At 41.4% G+C, this 14,658-nt stretch overlaps 1 protein-coding gene across 2 annotated transcripts; it reads right to left on the bottom strand.

The window, feature by feature from the left end:
• Positions 1-8,984: 8,984 nt before the first annotated feature.
• LOC123073737 (putative E3 ubiquitin-protein ligase SINA-like 6) lies at positions 8,985-13,418 on the bottom strand. 2 transcript variants are annotated; one of them, XM_044496783.1, is made up of 2 exons: positions 13,281-13,418; positions 8,985-9,789 (listed from the first exon to the last, which is right to left on the bottom strand). In XM_044496783.1, the coding sequence occupies exons 1-2, from the start codon at positions 13,416-13,418 to the stop codon at positions 9,103-9,105; spliced, it is 825 nt and encodes a 274-aa protein (XP_044352718.1). In that variant the 3' UTR covers positions 8,985-9,102. The 2 variants fall into 2 exon arrangements, with proteins under 2 accessions (XP_044352718.1, XP_044352719.1); XM_044496784.1 differs by having other exon boundaries at positions 13,332-13,411.
• Between the last annotated feature and the right edge of the window lie 1,240 nt (positions 13,419-14,658).

Here is a 14,658-nt window from a genome sequence, read left to right on the forward strand (position 1 = left end):
CTGTTTCAAATTTTGTTCATAAAATACAAATGTTCGCATTTTAAAAAAGTGTGCAAACAATTCAATAAAATGTTTCTGTCTTTCAAAATTTCTAGGGACGTGAAAACACGAACATTTTTCTTAAAGAGCGAGCAAAATTTTGAACATGAACCTTTTTTGAAAACACGAAAAAAATTGGAATTCCAAACAAAAAATTGAGAAAATAAGAACAAAAAATTGAAACATTTTCCCCCGAATTTCTGCAAACATTTTTTGTATTTGTGTAAAAAAAATACCATGTTCAACGTAGGGTGTCCGGGTAGGCAAAAAGGCTCCATTTGAGCGTATGTTGTTTCTCACCATCTCTCAAATGACCCTAATTTTTGTATTTGGTTGTATGACCAGTTCAAGGAATCATGCCAACTTGTTTTGGTTTTCTACAAATTTCACTTTTTTTTTGAAGTTTTCATAGTCAAAAAAGGGTTATAAATGGCTGGGCGTGTCGCAATTTGCATATGGTGTCGGAAATCATTCAAATTTGGCATGGATGCTTACCATGGACATGCCCGTCTGCTTGCAAAAGTTGGGGTCCGTTCAAATTTTCAAAAGTAGACCATGTTGAACGCAGGATGTTCAGGTAGCCATGAGGCTCTGTGTGACAGCACATTGTTTCTCGACATTCTTGAAATGGAGCCAATTTTTTCCATGACCTTATATGACCAATTCAACGCACCATGCCAAGTTGTTTTGGTTTTAGGAAAAAAAATCATTTTTTGCAGTTTTCTCAGTGAAAAAAGACCCATAAGTGGCCGATGTGTCGCGACTTGCATACTGTGTCGAAGATCATTGAAACCTAACATGGATGCCTACCATGGGTATGCCCACTTGCTTGCAGACTGGGGTTATTTGAAAAATGTGCAACAGTACAATGTTCAACAGAGGGTATTCGGGTAGGTCACAAGGCGAGAAGACTCAATCTGAGAGCATGTTGTTTTTTGGCATTCTTTAAGCCCTAATTTTTTCAATGGCCTTGTATGACCAATGTAAGGTGCCATGACAAGTTGTTTTCATTTTCATTTTTTTTCATTTTGTGAAGTTTTCTCTGTCAAAAAAGGCAGATAAATAGTCGTACATGTCACAACTTGCATACGATGTCAGAAATTCTTCAAACCTAGCATGGATGTCTACCACGGGCATGTCGACCTGCTCGCAAGAGTTGGGGTCATTTCAAGTATGCACACAAATAGATCATGTTGATCAAAGGGTGTTCGGGTAGTCTAGGAGGCTCTGTCCGAGAGCACGTCCTTTCTCGACATCCTTGAAAAGGACCCAATTTTTTCCATGACCTTATGTGACCAATTCAAGACACTCCCGACAATGGCGCCGCTCAGGATGGCACCGGTAACCAGAACGCTGGCAATGACATAGGCACTCGTAGCGATAATGATGATGATATGATCAACGGGGATGAAAACAACCCCGAGGACATCAACTACATGCCGGAGTCCGAGGAAGATAGAAGCCTCGAGCCCGATGAATATGATGTCTTCGAGGAACCCCTTGAGGTTACCTCAGCTCGTAGTATTCCGCAGACGATTGGCCAACACAGACAAAAGCATCAAGCAAAAATGTCAGTTACTTAAATCCGAACAAGATGAACTTAATCAGAGATAGGTCGAGCTCCTCAGGGCCGAGCAGGAACTTGATGACAAGCTTGGGAAGGCCGGGGCTCATCATTTCTACCCCCGAAGGAACCTGCTTCCAGAACTAGACGAGGAGGCCGATGACAGCGTGCTAGCCGAGAAAGCTCGACCGCCCTCACCCTCCTCATGGCTGAGACAGGCAAGCAAGCGGGTACAAAAATCTTCCCGGAGCATCTTGGCATCGAGGCGGAATAGATCCACCACGACCCTTCAAGAAATACGATCTGAGGGATAAATTACGGTTAACGCCAGCTCCACCTTAATCAATCTACAAATCTAGGGAACGCCCACCTGCTGAACCGGCAAACCATGTACTTTTTAAAAAAATCGTTTTTTTGAAATGCAAACATTCCTGAAATTTGTGAAAAAAAATAATTAAAAAATAAGAACATTTTTTAAAATTGTAAACCATATTTGAAAACAAGAACGACGAACCGATACCAAAATCGGAAATACCGAATTTTTGTTTTTGCTGCCGGTACAGTAAAATTCAGGTTTTACTTAAAATAACTGAATTCAAATCGGTCATTTTGGTAGGAAACTGAAGAACTGAAAGAAAAACCAAAGCGTTGGGCTCCCTCATGCCAGAACCAATTTTTTTTGCAAAAAATGGTTTGAGAAATTGAAAAGATTCACCAATTTCGGAAAGAGATCACAGTTCAAAGGTATAGCGGGTGGAAGTAATCCAAGAGGTTCATAGTTCAAATCCTACTTCATGCACCTATCTTTTGAAGGTTAAAAAATGGGCCAAGCCGAGGATGAAGGGGTGTATGCGCTGGTTTGTGTGACGCTACTCCCTGTACAGTGGGAACTCCTAGTTAGCGCTTGCTCCGCTAGTTAGCGGACACAGCGGTCGTACGCCACCTTTCATGGGGCCGGCAGAACTACGCGAGCAATCAGTTGTCGCTCATGGGGAGCCTACGCTCGATCACTTCTTCGTGGTTCAACAAAAAAAAACTCCTTAATGGTTGACTTGGACGACATATATGTTGACCATTAACCATTGACTTTCAACAAGCGGTTCTTCTTTTTGGAAAAGTTCATGTATTTGAAAAAAATGTTTGTGGATTTGCAAAATGTTCACAAATTGGCAAATGCCATGAATAGAAAAAAAATCACGGATTTTGGAAAAAAAAGTTCAAGGATATGGGATTTTTTTTACCGATTTTGAAAAACAAAGTTCATCGCATTTGAAATTTTTCATTCATTTAAAAAAAAGGCTCAACTGTTTTGAAAAAAGTTCATCGATACTGAAAAAAAGTTCACCAATTTTGTAAAAATGTTCACAATTTTTTTTAAAAGTTCATTAATTTAAGAAAATGCGAAATTAGAACAAGTTTGCATATTGCAAAAGAAAAAGGAAAACAACAATGGAAAAGAAAATGAAAAATAAAGATAAAAATAAAAATCAAACAAAAATGAAAAATGAAAAATCAAACAAAAATGAAAAATGAAAAATCAAACAAAATAAAAAGGAGGAAAAAGGAACAAGAAAATAGAAAATAGAAAATAGAAAAATGGAAAAAGAAAGGAAGAAATGAGAAATCAGGTTGATTCATATTAGCAAAGACGAGAAGAAGTTTGTAATTTTATCAATTGCTTGTTGGTTGATGATTCATATTAGCAAAAAGAGACGCTTATTTGTTGTGGAAGGATCTGATTACTGCTCTTTGTGACATGAGTGCAGTGGCGGAGCTAGCCAATAGTCTCAGGATGGCTGTATGGGAGTAAAGTGCAGCTCTCTCTCAAGGTTCCAATAAACCAACCAGAGGTTCTCAAAAAAGAAAAGAAAAAAAAACAACCAGAGTAATAGTAGTAAAAAAAAGGGTTGAGCAGCGAACCACCTCCCCGTCTGTCCAAGCTTCAACACAGTTTTGAAAACGCCGGTGCTTATGGAGACGACTGATGGAGGACGACACGGGCTTGGACGAGGGCGCCACCGCTGTAGGATAGGTTTAGAGGCGGGTTTTTTTGTTCGAAATGTAATGAAATCCGTCATGTTTGTACGAAATCCGGTCATGTTTGCATCAATTTCATCTGATTTATTGACAAAAAGTTTAAAATGTACTTCCTCTGTAAACTAATATAAGAGCGTTTAGATCACTATTTTAGTATTCTAAACGCTCTTATATTAATTTACGGAGGGAGTATGTGGCTAGGGATGGATGACGATCTCCCGCGCGGATTGATCAGGATTTTTTGCGTTGCCCATGCCCTCAGGATGGGAGTAAAGAATAGTAAAAACAAAGGTTGAGCAGCGAACCAGCGGATCTGTCCAGGCTCCACCACAGGTTTGTAAACGAAGAGCAGCTAGTAGGAGTAGCCTCCCATCCTCTGCAGCACTGTCCGTCCCGTCAGGCCGTCAGATCAATCGCATCGCATCACCAGAACGGCTAGTAGCTGCTGGGGTGAGGAGAGAGCCATGAATCTTCAGGGGAGAGAGCGATGGATGAATCTGCAGGGCAGAGGGCAATGGAGGAGGAGAGCGGCGACGGGGAGAGGGCGAGGGAAGGGGAGCCGCATCGGCTTGAGAAGATTGGTAGATTGGATGGCAGCATTTTTGTGTTGTCAAAATTACTGTATGAGGCACCAGCAAACCGAAAGCTGAAATCCTTGACTGAAACATTTACTAGCTGAATCCTCAACTATCCAGGGACAACCTCATTACATTGAAAGAGGATTGATTGCACTCAACTGTACTGCTCTTCGGCTCTAGTAAGAGTGAACAGCACCGCATAGCTCTGCAAATACCACAGCCCCCCCCCCCCCCTAACTCAGACCATTCCCCATCCTTCGGCAAGCAGCTTACAATTACAAACCAATAATTGAATTGAACAGCTACGGAAATCGGTTCGACCTGCAGCCCAGTCATCCTACTCCAAGTATATAGTATTTTCTTTCTGTAAACTTTTAGTCAAACATCACCTCCAACTCCCAAGTAAAAAAAAATGAGTCTCTTTGATTTGGGGGAATCTGTGGCCAAGTATCCTTTTACTTCTTGCTAAGAGATTATGCAATGAATTTGCCGCCTGCATAAATCATTTCCATGTCACACCATCATTGCTTTTCAGCAATAACAAATTGATCATCATGTATGCACGTTCCTCATTGTTGTTTCCCTCTAACCTTCTCAACTGAAACTGAAGATTTATATTTGCAGCATAACCATCATTTTCACAAGCAGGCATCTAACCATGGTGCATTTTCCTTCTTGATACACAGTGCACAGTTGGGCATGTAATCTGCTCGTCCTGCCACGACAGCCTACCGAACAAGGACAGCTGCCACATGTGCACGGCCACCGGCGGCTACAATCAGTGCATCGCGATCGACAAGATCCTGGAGTCATTCTGTGTTCCCTGCTCCAATGCCGTGTACGGGTGCACTGTGAAGACACTCTACTACAAGGCTGAAGATCATCGCACTTCGTGCCCGCACGCGCCATGTTTCTGCCCAGAACCCGCCTGCAGCTTCGCCGGCACAACCGTCAAGCTCCTGGCTCATCTCACCGGCGATCACAAGTGGAAATCCAAGGAGGTTAAGTATGACTTCAAGTTCACTCTACCTGTCAAAGAAGGGACGTGGGTTTTCCATGCCCGAGGCCACGCGCCCCTGTTTCTGGTGAAATTCACCCCGGCACCGCCTTTCGGCTATGTTGCCTCTGTCCTGTGCGGCGATCCTCATGCCACCGCTGAGCGTAGGTTCAGGTGCCGTCTTGGTTCCAGCTGCACCGCCATAGGTCAGCAGCAGTCCTCTGATTTCCAGATCAGGAGCACCAACCTCTCCGACGGGTTACTGTTCACAGAGAATGATGGCTCCTCACTGTTTGCTTCTAGCACCCGCAGCATCACTGTCAGTATCGCGAAGATAGTGCGCGACAAGCGTAAGCGTGGGAAAGGGGATGCGTCAAAGTATACTTCCGTTTGTGGCAGCTAGTTGATCAGTGTTTCTGCGAAGATAATGTGTGTCGTGTCAAGCGTAAGCGTGGGAAGGAGGTGGAACAAATTACACTTCTGTACGTGGTAGCTAGTTGATCCATGTTGCCTGTGTGCATCAAGCGATGTACGGGCTGGGGGTACTTGAAGTGATGTACATGTTTACAGAGTTGTTGTTCAGGTACCCATGTGTGCATTTACTTAATGCTTCCATTCCAATATCGATGTCATTTTGGCTAGCTGAAAGCAGATAGTGTATGCTCCATGGAGAAGTTCCTTATGCTTTTTTGGATTAGCGGACTCCATTAACTAATTGTGTGCCTACCTGCCTTTTGATAGCTTGGTATTGGTTAGACTCAGTTCGAACAATTTATGCAAGTTTTCATATGATATGTAAGATGTTGGGTGACCTCTTTTCGGCAGCTCTACGCATGTTGTTACTCTCTTGTTCAAGCTCTGGTACGCCCTCCATTCCTAAATATGAGTCTTTTTAGAGATTTCAATATGGACTACATACAAAGCAAAATGAATGAATCTATATTCTAAAATATGTCTATATCCATCCGTATGTAGTCCCTATTGAAATCTATAAAAAGACTTATATTTAGAAACGGAGGAAGTACTAAGATTTTGATTAGCAAGTACTACTAAGCATGCACTTGTGTTGTATGTAAATTAGTTGCATGCCATGTTGAGAACTTGCCTTCTTGGTTCTTGATTTTTGGAGTTATTACCTGGTTCTGCTTTTTATGGATAAGACTATTGAGATGCAGCCGTGTTGCTTTGCCTCTAATATTTCCATTATTTCACCATGATGGACGGCTGCAGCAACACATATCTTTATTTTCTCTACACACATGCTCTTGTTCTGCATGACCAGATTCCCCAAACATCGTCGTGTCAGTGCTGGCCAAGGAAATTCAGACGTTTGTCATGTAGGTGATCTCTATGTTAGCCTCAAGGTCAGCCTCAACACTCAATGGGAGGTTTATCCCTAATAAAATATTCAGATGGAAAATAGAAAATATATTAGATCTTGTTTGGTTAAGTAAGCAGTTTCGTGATTTCAATGCAAAAGTATTTAATTCCAAAGTTGTTTTGTGTGCGCAGGCTTACCTGAGTGCAGTCATCTTATGCACATGATTTCCAAATTTCAGTAAGCTCGGAATGCTACAGTGATTGCTGAGAGTAAGTTATGCATTGGTGTTAGACTGTTAGTACATTGGCATGTAAAATATTTTGTGTTGTGATGGTTTTATTAAATCACCTATCTCCTCTTCTGTTGTACTTAGGGCTGGGCATATAAACCGAAAACCGATGTCCCGAACCGAACTAACCGGCACCAAAGCCGAATTCACCGAAACCGGGAACTTCGGTTGTATGTCCGGTTTCCATTTGATGAAAACCGAATTTAGTCCGGTGAATTCAGGTTTATTGCTGGGGTAACCGAATAGACCGAAACTTGTACTGCAGGGTTGATGAAACTGCTGGCTGCTTTTCAGGAAGGTTATGCTGAAGAATCAAGTGTTTTGCTCAACAAGGAGCCATTAATCACCTTGACCATGTAGTATGTCTTCTGATTTCTTCAGTTAAAAGGCCATTGATTGCTGAACTGTGTCTATTGTGCTACACTCCCCTATGATATGTACCCCCTCCGTAAACAAATATAAGAGCATTTAGATCACTATAGTTCTTTACAGAGGGAGTAAATCAGTAAATGTAGACAAACGAATTACACAACTATGTTTTTTTTTCCTTTGAACAGTACAACTTTGTGCTTGGGACTTGCAGTCATAGTGACAATGACATAAATGTTGCAACCTTCATATTTGTATATCCATAAAGCTAGCCACACTGCAAATCAATGTTACATTCCTGGTGTGACACTGTTTTGATAAACACGTTAGTGGTATGATGGTATCATCTCACGAAAAGTCGAGAACTCTGGATTAGAAGTTATGGAATAAACAAGAACATTTTAACCAAGAAATTGTCGACAGGTGGAACACTAATTCACTGCCTTTGTATTGTGACATGCAGGGTACACTTTTGAATATTTACTTCACTTGGTTCAACAAAGGAGAGCAAGAGGATACCCCTAAAGGGTACCGATTTGCAACCTCAGAAAATTTGTATGACGATAATGATTGCCATCGGTTTCAGATCATATCTGGCCTCTGTTTGCCCCACCGCGTTCACGTCACTGCTGGTTTCGTCTCGAGTTTCGTCTCGACTCCATTAGTGCATGTATGCAACCCCGTCACCCCGTCCGCCGCGCGCCATTGCCTCTCTGGCTGTGACCCCGGTGCATGGGCAGGGAGGTGGAATCTCGTCTCTTGTCTAGTGTGTCATGAAGCTTATGTTTTTGGTGGTGGCAGTGCTAAATAAGTCCTCCCCACTCCATCTGCATTTGACAGATCTTAGGTCAGGTGTGGTCTCATGTGTTTCTTGATTCGACGAAGCTGAGAGTGCACCTTCTTCCTCCGTTGATGTTCTGGTGTGGTGATGGTGGAGAAGCGGCATGGAAAACTCGAATCCCCGGCCATCGGCTGATCATCGATTTTCTACTCCCACCTCTATCATATAGTAAGCTTACGGCTGCAAACAACATTGCCCAAAGGGCTTGTCTGGCAGATCATGATATCCGTGTTCTCAGCGGCGTAGCCAGCGCCGGCCGACTCCCCGGGCCAACAGCTGAAGCTACAGTAGCCACAGGGTCCGTAGAACTAGAAATTGCTACATTTAACGAATGGGTGCGCAGCCACACCCCAGGCCATGGCCCTAGTTGCCTGGCCTGGCTACGCCCCTGCGTGTTGTTGTCCGTCTATACAGTTTGCCTCAACGGCTTGTTCGTCTTATCGGAGCTCCGATGAAGATTTAGAAGGTCACCATAGTAACGCCGACGACAAGGACCTTGTAGTCATAGTGTCATACACGGTTGCTTTTTCTTTTGTTGTAGGCCGGCTGCTTGTGGTTGTTTTATGTATCGTACTCCCTCGGTCTCAAAATAAGTGTCGTGGTTTTAGTTCAAGCACGACACTTATTTTGGGACGGAGAGAGTATATGCCTACAGGTGCACATCATACTTGTACGCCTTACCTGACCATCAATAGCTAATGTATATGTGTGAGCGTACACTTTTAAAAGAAAATGTAACAAAACATTCCATAATAAAAAATCTCAAAACATACTCCAGTGTGTGCTGGCGATATCCATTCGATTGGAGTGACAAGCCCACCACTAAGCATGTTTTCAAGCATCAAAGTTCAACAACGACCCTAGCTATGATAAAAGTGAACCTTCTTCCGAAGATGCACATGAACAAATTATCACAAACTTCTAGATTTATTTAATTGTAGCTTTGGCGATAAAATAAAACATCCAACTAGTCATGACTAGTAAACAAATCTCAAGTAGCACCACGTCATATTACTGCCGCCACACATATGCGGTAGAGACCCCCTGACTACTCCAACGCTAGTCACTTAGGGACAGGCTATCTTTGGGGGGCGAATGAGGAGGCGGGTGGTGGTGGTGTGCGGGTCGGAAGAAATATTTGGCACAACAAATGTATAGCTGGCCTCCTCCCCTGGGAACCCGTTGGAGAGATTTGTGCTTATGATCTGGAAATTTGAATGTTGGTGCCATCCCATGGTGCGGCTATAGAAATCAACATCGCACTCGAACCTATGATTCTCCGTCACATCATGAGGATCAATGCACAAGATGGAGACAGCATTGCCGAAAGGCGGCACCAACGTGAACTTTGCTAGGAAAAGGGGGCCACCTTCTTCTTTCCTATGAAGAACACGCATTCCTTCCTGCATATGAAGGGTGAAAGAATATCCATACGCGAACGCAGTTGCGGACAACATGTGATCGGCAGTGAGATGGCGCTGGAGTTGAGTGGTTGAGCCTGCGAAGCCGCAACCGGGTTCGGGGCAGAAGCACGGAGCATGTGGACACGATTTCTCGTGCTCCTCTTGCTGATAGTAGTGTGTCTTGACGGTGCACCCATAGATGGAGTTGGAGCAAGAGACCTTAATAGACTCGAGGATGTGGTCAAAGGCGATGCAGCGGTTGTAACCTCCGGTAATGGCGCACACATGGCAATTGTCCTTCTTCCGGAGCTTGTGATGGCAAGATGAACATATCACATGCCCGACCCTACACTGCATTATATCACAAAGGAAAAGCATTAATCATGGGCTTGCCTATGAGAAAGATAATATCGATACATTGCTAAAATATTTGCACACGCATAAACAAAGGAGACTGCCTGGCAGTTAAGAGGATGTTTGCAAAAAAAGTTCAAAGAAAATTTTGTTTTGGTTGAACGATAACTTGGTGGGAGTTCGACCTTTTTGTACTCCCAGTTTCCTAGACAATTTAAATCAATGAGGTTGCCACTTGCCAAGGGTTGGAAAAAGAAGTCAAAAGACAGCAAGAGTTCCTACGACAATTAATCAATTAAGATAGCTGAGGAGAAAGAGTTAATGGAGGTACTAGGGTCATAGACCAAAGTAGTAAAAAAATAAAGAGCAAGGTGAATGAGATGAAAAATAATGAGGAAGAGAACCAAATGACTGTGAACCTAGCCAAGAATCGGGTGTATCATTTACTTCAAAAATCAGGAAGGCCTACACAAGAGATCTAAATGTTAACAAACATGGGGATGAGAATCCAAGGAGGTGTGACAGATTGAAGTCTCGAGAGGGCTCATGATTGAATATCTTGCCAAAGATAGGGTTGGTGCCAAGAATGACTCTAGTAAGATAACATCCCTAATACAGTTTCTTCTAGTAATCCTAGTCTTGCTTAGATGGCCTCCTATGCAACAGTGAATCTGGGTTGCTATTTTGATATGTTAATCATAATATTAATGGTATTAAATCTCTTGAGGAAGTTAGATATGATCTCATGACACAAGCAAACTAACCAACAATCTCCTCCCCCTGAGATACACACTCCTAGTAAGATTGAAACCGGAGATGTGGACCTAGAGGAGTTATTCTCTGATGGAGATAATAGTTATATGGATATAGAAGAAGCCCGGTGGGATCATCTTAGACAGGTTTTCTCTAATAAAAACATAGGAAAAACACATGCCGGTGGTAATGGGTGTGTGCAACCTGTTTGTCCATTACAAACATCATAAAGTTTAAAAATAAATAAAGGAACAAAAAAGAGAGGTGTTTTTTTTGGAACATGAGTGGGTTTGGAGGAGAGGTTAAAAGGAGATACTTAAGAGAGTTATTTATGGAAAAACTTGTCGAATTTGTGGGTCTGCAAGAAACAATGAAATAGTCATTCTCTAGAAATGAGTTGCACAATATATGATCTGGTAGGGATTTTCGTTGGCAACATACTCCTGCCAGGGTTAGATCTAGGGGGCTATTTCTTGGTGTCAATCACAAATAATTGTATGTATATAGGAACACAAGAAGATGGTGACTATTACATAAATATAGCAGTACAAGATAAGAAAACAAACTCCATTTGGACTTTAATGTTGGTTTAAGTGGAAGCCTAAATGAAAAGGAAAGTTGGTTTTTTGTCTAAACTTTCAAGGGTTCTGCATGATTTTACAAATCTGAAACTTTCAAGGGTTCTATATGATTTTACAAATCCGAATTTGGTTGGTGGATATTTTAACAACATTCAAAATTCTTCTAAAAAGAATAAACCAGTAATTCTTGGACACTGGAGTTTTGTATATAGTGATATACTAGAACACACTGTCGGAGAAATTAAGATGAATTGAAGACATTATGCATGGGGCAATACTTTGCAGGAACTTATTTTTGAGAAATTGGATATGATGACTTGAAACACTGATTGGGAGGATAAATGCCTCATATTTTTGCCCTTAGAAGGGAGAAATATGATCATACACCTTTGTATATAGATACATGGGACAGGCATAAAAAAAGACCTAATTTTTAGGTTTGAAAACTCTTAATTCTGAAGGAAGGACTAAACGAGTTAGTACATGAAGTTTGGATGAACCGCAGTGTCAATGGAGCTAACACTGAGAAGTGGTTGGCCAGACTGAGAAATCTTAGGAAAAAAACTAAAAGGATGGCATAGAAATATGAATGCCTCGTATAGAATTCCGAAAAAAGGACAATCTATTAAAACTAGATAACATTGATAAACAATGCGAAATCCATGGGCTCACTACTACATAGTACATGAACAATTGGAACTTAGAGCTGAACTAGACAGAATTATGAAACAAGAAGAGTTGAAGTGGTTACAAAGAGCCAACGAGAAATAAATTTTGGAAGGGGATAGTAACACTAGGTACTATCATGCTAAAGCTAATTGCATGCACACCAAAAATATAATTACATCCCTTAACCAATATGAAGGGGTGATTGAAGGTTAAACAATTAGTTGACTATATAAACAATTTTTATAAAAGTATGTTAGGACATGCTGGACATTCTACAATTTCCTTTGAGGTGGAAAATTCATTTATACCCATAGAGGCTTGAGTTAAATTAACTAAGGAATTGTCACCAAAGGAAATTGAAATTGCGGCATTTCAAATGGCTCACAATATATCTCCTGGCCCTAATGGATTCACTTCAATATTCTATCAACACTTTTGGAAATTTATTATAATGATTTCAAGGCCTTATTCGATGATTTCCATACAGGAGGGCTTAACATTTATACAATGAGTTATGGTTTGATCACCCATGTGCCTAAAAGCTAAGAGGCAAACCGAAATGTTAGTTTTTTTACAAAGATCCTTATGAGTAGGTTCAATATGGATGCTAGTGATGTCATACCCTTATTCAGACAACTTTCGTTAAGGAGAGATGCATTATTTAAGGGATACCTATTTTACAAGAAGCTTTGAATACATGTCATGTTAAAAAGCAAAGATCAATTATTTTTAAAGTTGGGTTTGAAAAGGCATATGGCAAACTAAAATGTCTTTTTGTTTTACAAATCATGAAACTGAAAGATTTTCCTGAAAACTGGATTTATTAGATTGTGTTTACTATTAGACCTAGGCATGTGGGGGTAAAATTCAATGCTTGTACTGGCCCATAGTTCCCACCCACAAAGGATTGAGGAAAGGGGATTCCCTATCAACTGTTATCTTTGATTTAGCTAATGATGTACTAGCAATGTAGATGGAGAACGCCAAAAAACAGGCTAGTTGAAGGACTACTAGAAGAATATTTTGAGGGTGGTCTCAACATGTTGCAATATGCATATGACACCATATTCCTGATCCAAGATGACAATGATAGCGCACATAATTTAAAATTTATCTTGCGATTTTGAACAGGTGTTTGGTTTTAAGAAAATCACAAAACTGAACATTCCTTTTTGGTGATGTTGCTAGCAAATCTGATTGGGTGTTTTGGTGAAACAAATTACCATAAGCGGGGTGCATTTAGTGGGGTAGTTAGTAACACTTTGTTTTCTTTCTTTACTTGTCCTATATGATGACATAGATCAAAATTTGTGTCTGGTGCCTAAGATGATGATTCGATTTACTTCAGCTCCATGTATATAACCTCTATATGAACTTCTAGGGGTTTTCCAAGAAAAATAGAACCCTAGAAATAACATGGAAACCGAATCCCTTATGCAACGGTGGATCTAGATGGGATCAATTAGGGCAAAGGAGGAGGAGGACCTGAAAGACGGGAGGCGTGAGGGGATCGAAGCAGAAGGCACAGTCCAGCACCTCTAGAGGGATGGCGCCTTCGCTGGTGGCGGACTTCTCCCCTCTCCTCCTCTTTGCCTCCATACTCTCAATCCCATGTATGCTCATGTTCCTGCAATGAAGAAATTATGTGGACCTTGTGCCTGTCGCCTCGATTATATCGATGGATATATGCGGAGAGCCAGAGAGTGACCTTCTTGGCGGGCTCGTCACATGGGCTTTCCAATGCATTTTGCTTGGCAGACCCTATTCCCCGCTCTCTGCGGCAAGTTGTCTCTCATTCGCACAAAGAGTGAGCAAGTGAGCGAACCACACATGGGTCAGCCCATTAGGTTGGATTTACGTGCAAGGGACACCCGGTTTTGGAAACCTTTCAAAAGGTTTTACCCGTTTTGGGAACCTTTTAGAAGGTTTCGGTCCATTTTTTTCTCTATTTTTTCACGGTTTTTTTCTTTAATGGTTATCTTTTCCCCCAAAAAATAAAAATTATTTAGAAATTTTAAAACTTGTTCAAGTTTTAAAAATATGTTCAAAAAATCAAACCATTTTCAAAAGTTTCAAAAAATATTTGCATTTAAAAAACACAATTTCAAAAATTCTTCACATTTTTGAATTTTTTTTAAAATGGTTGGAATTTAAGAAAATTGTTCATAGTTTCAAAATTTGTTTGTTCTTTTCAAAAATGTTCAGACAGACAGAACAAATTGAAATTCTGAAAATGTTTTTGAAAATGGGAATATGTTTTTGAAAAATGAAACCAAAAACCATTAAACCATTAAAGAAAAAAAAAATAAAAACCGGTGCGTCCTGTGCATCGTTGATGGGGCCAGTCGGTCGCTGCCTATATGAAAGGTTGACTGTTTGCCAAAGTTAGCGTCAAATAGAACCTTCCTTTCACTTGAGCCCACACTGAGAGTCGTGAGTGCAGTTTTCTTGACATGTAATCTTCAAGGACCAAACAAATTACTATATTTACTTGCCATCCAGGAAATAAGTATTAAAAAGTCATACCTGGTGGTAATTCCTTGAGAACTGTAGACACACGTGTGTAAAAGAGAATGCATCTTTGTAAGTAAAATATGTGTGTCTCCTGATGATGAAGCTCTTACATAGATGTTACGTGTTTGATCAGTCCGTCGATAACCCCTCCCTGCTTCGCCGCCACCAGAGGGACGCGGGCGGAGCATCACATGCCTAGGGATGGAGGCGGTAGGGCTCTCACGGTCTGCTGGCGTCCTCGTAGAACCGGGGTGATGGCCTCTCCTTGCGGTGGCAGGCCTGGGCAACGACACACATCGATGACTGTGTCGCACGGCAGAGGCCACTCTATATATGGAGGGCATCAGGG

Source organism: Triticum aestivum, chromosome 3D (genome assembly GCF_018294505.1).
Source record: "Triticum aestivum cultivar Chinese Spring chromosome 3D, IWGSC CS RefSeq v2.1, whole genome shotgun sequence".
Taxonomy (NCBI): Eukaryota; Viridiplantae; Streptophyta; class Magnoliopsida; order Poales; family Poaceae; genus Triticum; species Triticum aestivum.

Coding starts and splice junctions, on each gene's coding strand:
- LOC123073737 (XM_044496783.1), bottom strand. CDS start 13,418: ATGAGCATACATGGGATTGAGAGTATGGAGGCAAAGAGGAGGAGAGGG. Junction 9,790..13,280: donor TCACGCCTCCCGTCTTTCAG/GTCCTCCTCCTC, acceptor GATATAATGCAG/TGTAGGGTCGGGCATGTGAT.